This window comes from Telopea speciosissima, chromosome 3 (assembly GCF_018873765.1).
Source record: "Telopea speciosissima isolate NSW1024214 ecotype Mountain lineage chromosome 3, Tspe_v1, whole genome shotgun sequence".
In the NCBI taxonomy this organism is placed as follows: domain Eukaryota; kingdom Viridiplantae; phylum Streptophyta; class Magnoliopsida; order Proteales; family Proteaceae; genus Telopea; species Telopea speciosissima.
Genome location: NC_057918.1, coordinates 65,032,225 through 65,035,977, shown reverse-complemented (window position 1 = coordinate 65,035,977; position 3,753 = coordinate 65,032,225). Strand labels below are relative to the sequence as shown.

The 3,753-nt window shown below is 33.8% G+C and overlaps 1 protein-coding gene across 1 annotated transcript; it reads left to right on the top strand.

The window, feature by feature from the left end:
* Window positions 1-392: 392 nt before the first annotated feature.
* On the top strand, window positions 393-2,335 carry LOC122655416 (coumarin 8-geranyltransferase 1b, chloroplastic-like). The gene is made up of 5 exons (XM_043849610.1): window positions 393-497; window positions 1,381-1,452; window positions 1,756-1,854; window positions 1,985-2,089; window positions 2,222-2,335. The coding sequence occupies exons 1-5, from the start codon at window positions 393-395 to the stop codon at window positions 2,261-2,263; spliced, it is 423 nt and encodes a 140-aa protein (XP_043705545.1). The 3' UTR covers window positions 2,264-2,335.
* The last annotated feature ends 1,418 nt before the right edge of the window (window positions 2,336-3,753 follow it).

The following is a 3,753-nucleotide window of genomic DNA, read 5'->3' as shown; positions in this document are numbered from 1 at the left end:
TAGAAAAATACAATCATGCCCTTAAAATCCAAGGGTTGAAATCATAAGCTTGCAAAACAAGAAAACAGATTTTTCTAGAAAAAATGTTTCTAGCTTTGTAATATTTAAGGAAGACTCTTGGGAAGTGCATGTGAAGAGAATGAACCAAGATATCATTGGAAGAAGTGCTACTACATCATCAAGCATTAAGGAAGAAGAGGAGATCTAGAGAAACTTCTCATAAGATGAAATCATGTATACACAGTTAGCCCTGACACACTTTATCAAAATGACCGTAACTCATTGTAGAAAACAGCAAATCATGCACCGCTGGATACACATGCGGTGAAGAGAAGGATTTCCAGCTTGGTGGTGTGCATCTATCCGAGCCCTCCGAACAGTAACTCAGCCACATGTCGAGCTGTTGGGGAGCACTGGACATATTTCAATGCACTACCGCGCTGCAAAGGAGCTTGATTCCTTCTGAGAGGGTCATTCAGCAGTCTCCCGATTCTCCGGTGAATGTGTGACCGATGATGTTACCTTCTTTTTACGGAATCAAACTGCATCAATTCCACTCAGGCAGATCCATGGTCCTGTTGGACCTTCCCTAACTGTTTCAAAATTCTGAATCTATCCCTGAACGGTTGCAAGGGTGCAGATTTGCACCTCTTGCTGATTCCATTTCTGATCTTATTGACAATAGGGTTACAATTGAATTTCTACCAATTTACACCTTTACCCTTCCATTTCTAACCATTTTTCTTGCAATTCAACTCACCCTTCTCATAACCCTCCATCTCACCCAAGCCCATGTTTAATTGATGACCCATCTTCTAATTTTGTAAATCAGCCCATGACAGTTGAGGCCCACCTTGGCCCGGCTATTCCATCCCAAGTCCTAAACCCATCTTTCTCTGAACCCAACCATGGTACAGTCCCTACCGTAACACGAAACCATTTATGGCCCACTCCTTCACTCACTCTTTTCTTATGGTCCATTATAATATGACACTTTTAAGAAATATGTAAAAAATAAAAATTGAAACCGCAATTTGAAGCTGCGAATGTGTTCTGCTAATAAAGTATATGGAAATTATACTGTAGATCTTGGACCAAAACTTGGCTTCACCACTAACATTGACACCATAATTTGATAAAAAAAATATATATATATTTCTAATTTAGGATATTATCCATAATACAAGAAAAGAAGATAATAGGTTTCCATGTTAGGTGTTAAAAGTAGCAAAAAGAGTTTTATTCCTTTGCATCTCTATTTTTTTTGTTCTTATACATAAAAGGCTTATAATATTCACTAGATTATTAATCAATCGTTAAAAAATTAAGTTGTAAAGAAAAAATTTTCTTGATATGATAGCAATTTTTGGCATTAAACAGGACATACAAGATACAGAAGGAGATAGAGAGAACAGAATACATACCTTCAGCACAGAACTTGGAAGAGAAAAAGTAAGTGGATAATCTTGCTTCCATTCTAAGTAATGTAATTATGAAATAATCACTTGCACAATTAATGACTACCATTAGGTCGCAATGGAGCAACCTTATCGTTGCACCGAGGTCCGCCCTCAGTTTTATAATTATATTAATCAAAATTAAATTTCTTATCATCTACTCTTATTCATTATTTATTATTATTATTATTATTATTATATTTTTCTTGTGTATGTTTTGTCAAAATTGTTTTTTCCTATATGTAATAAATATGAGAATAAAAATTCAACCTAACAAGTTTGCTACTCATATGAACAGGCATTTATTCTTGGCATCAAAGTCCTTTTAGTAGAATATGGAATTGCTATCGTAGTAGGAGCTTCATCTGCTTCGACTTTATTTAGCAAGTTTGTTTCTGTACGTAACTTACCCCTACAACTTTAATTAATTGATCACTTGTCTCTGTACGTAACTTACCTCTACAAATGGAATTGTGTGTGTGTTATTTGTAATTAATGAGATATATGTGATGTTTCATTGTATGCAGGTAGCGGGTCATTGTTTGCTTGCTTTAGCTCTATGGTTTCGTTCTAGATCTGTTGATGTTAAAAACAATTCATCAGCAATATCCTTTTACATGTTCATTTGGAAGGTAAGTCACATTGATCTCATGAAGCGATCTTAAATATTATTTGTTAGTAATTTTACATTTCAAAATTGAATCTAAAATAAATTTCAAGAAATTTTAATGGATGAATAACCAGTGAAACCTTTTCTTTTGCAGTTATTCTATGCTGGGAATGTTCTCATGCTATTTTATCGTTGAGAAGAACATTGCATAAATACTTAAGTAAAAGAAGTGACTGGGTTCACAAGTGGATTTGATATTTGTAATTCATATTTTCTTTTTTTCTTTTTTTTCCTTTTATTTCTCTTTTTGGAAAAATTGAATGTACTAATGGGGTCTATGAAGAACTATAATAAAATGAATACAAATTACATTTTTGATATTTCATAAAAGATAATTCATCATCCCAAACTAAAAAATAAATAAATAAATAAATAATTGCAGCCTCACCTGAAGAATATTAAAACAAAAACAAAGCTAATATCCATATTGAGTGAGAGCTAATATCCATATTGAAGATTGTTTAGATTTGCTATCGCATGTACATTCATTAATCTGTCTTCCTTTGCCCATTTGGGTCTCTTTCAAAGCTTCCCTTCCACCTATGGGGAGAGAATGGACAAAACTTGGCTGCTGCCTGGGTTGCAGCCAAGTTCCTGTTGCCCCAATCATAGACGTGAACTTGGAATCTTGAAGGATATTTTGGAAAATATTAAAACCTGAAGGGTTATTTATGAATTCAAAGGGCAAGGAAATTATTCCAAGTTACTGCCTACTATTGGGGGTAGCAGCAACATTGGTTGCAGCCAAATTTTTTCTAGAAAGAAAGAAATCCCATACTCGAATGCGCAACGGAAGAATCAATTTGGATTCTTTTGCATGCCAAGAATACTTGTCAAGAATTTAAAATTAACAAAATTAAAAATATTTGCTAACCTAAAGAGCCTCAAATATTGCTCCTCCTCCGATCTAGATAATGGTTCTTCCTCAAATGAGCACATAGGGAAAGTTATTCCTAGTTAATTTGTTTGTGTGTACTGAAACATCTTCAATTCAATCACCAATCTTCCCAAGGATTTCAAATCCACAATCTTCAAAAGTAAGGTATCACCAAACCCAAAATCTCATGATCCCAAACCAAGAGAGCAAGAGAGAGGAGAGAGAATATGAGTTCGGCCAAGGGTGAAGGGAGCCAGCCAGAGTTGCGCGCAGCTCTGCTCCTTCTTGTACAACCTTTTTATAGTGGATAGTGGGGCTACAGTGTACCTCTCTCTCTCTCTCTCTCTCTCGTTGAATTCTAACTTTTTCTTAGTATACATCAAATAAGGGATAAAGTAGAATCTCCAAAGGAAAGTAAAAAATAATATTTCAATGGACTATATAAATGATTCATACCCGTTAAATAAAATAAATCAATTATTTTAATTAGCAAATCATTCCCAAAAATAACTTACATAATCACACTTTATTATGTACCAATCTTCCACTAATCAACATTATTACTATGGAATCTAGGGTATGTATATAATTATTATTAAATCCCAATCTGTAGTACATGTTCATATCAAAGTGTCTGTATACGTGATTTAAATTTCAAAATTTGAAGTAAACAGTTAAAAAATCATACATATAATTAACACTTTACGTGAAAATTAATTTTGTAAACCATTTCTAAAATGGTATAGGAT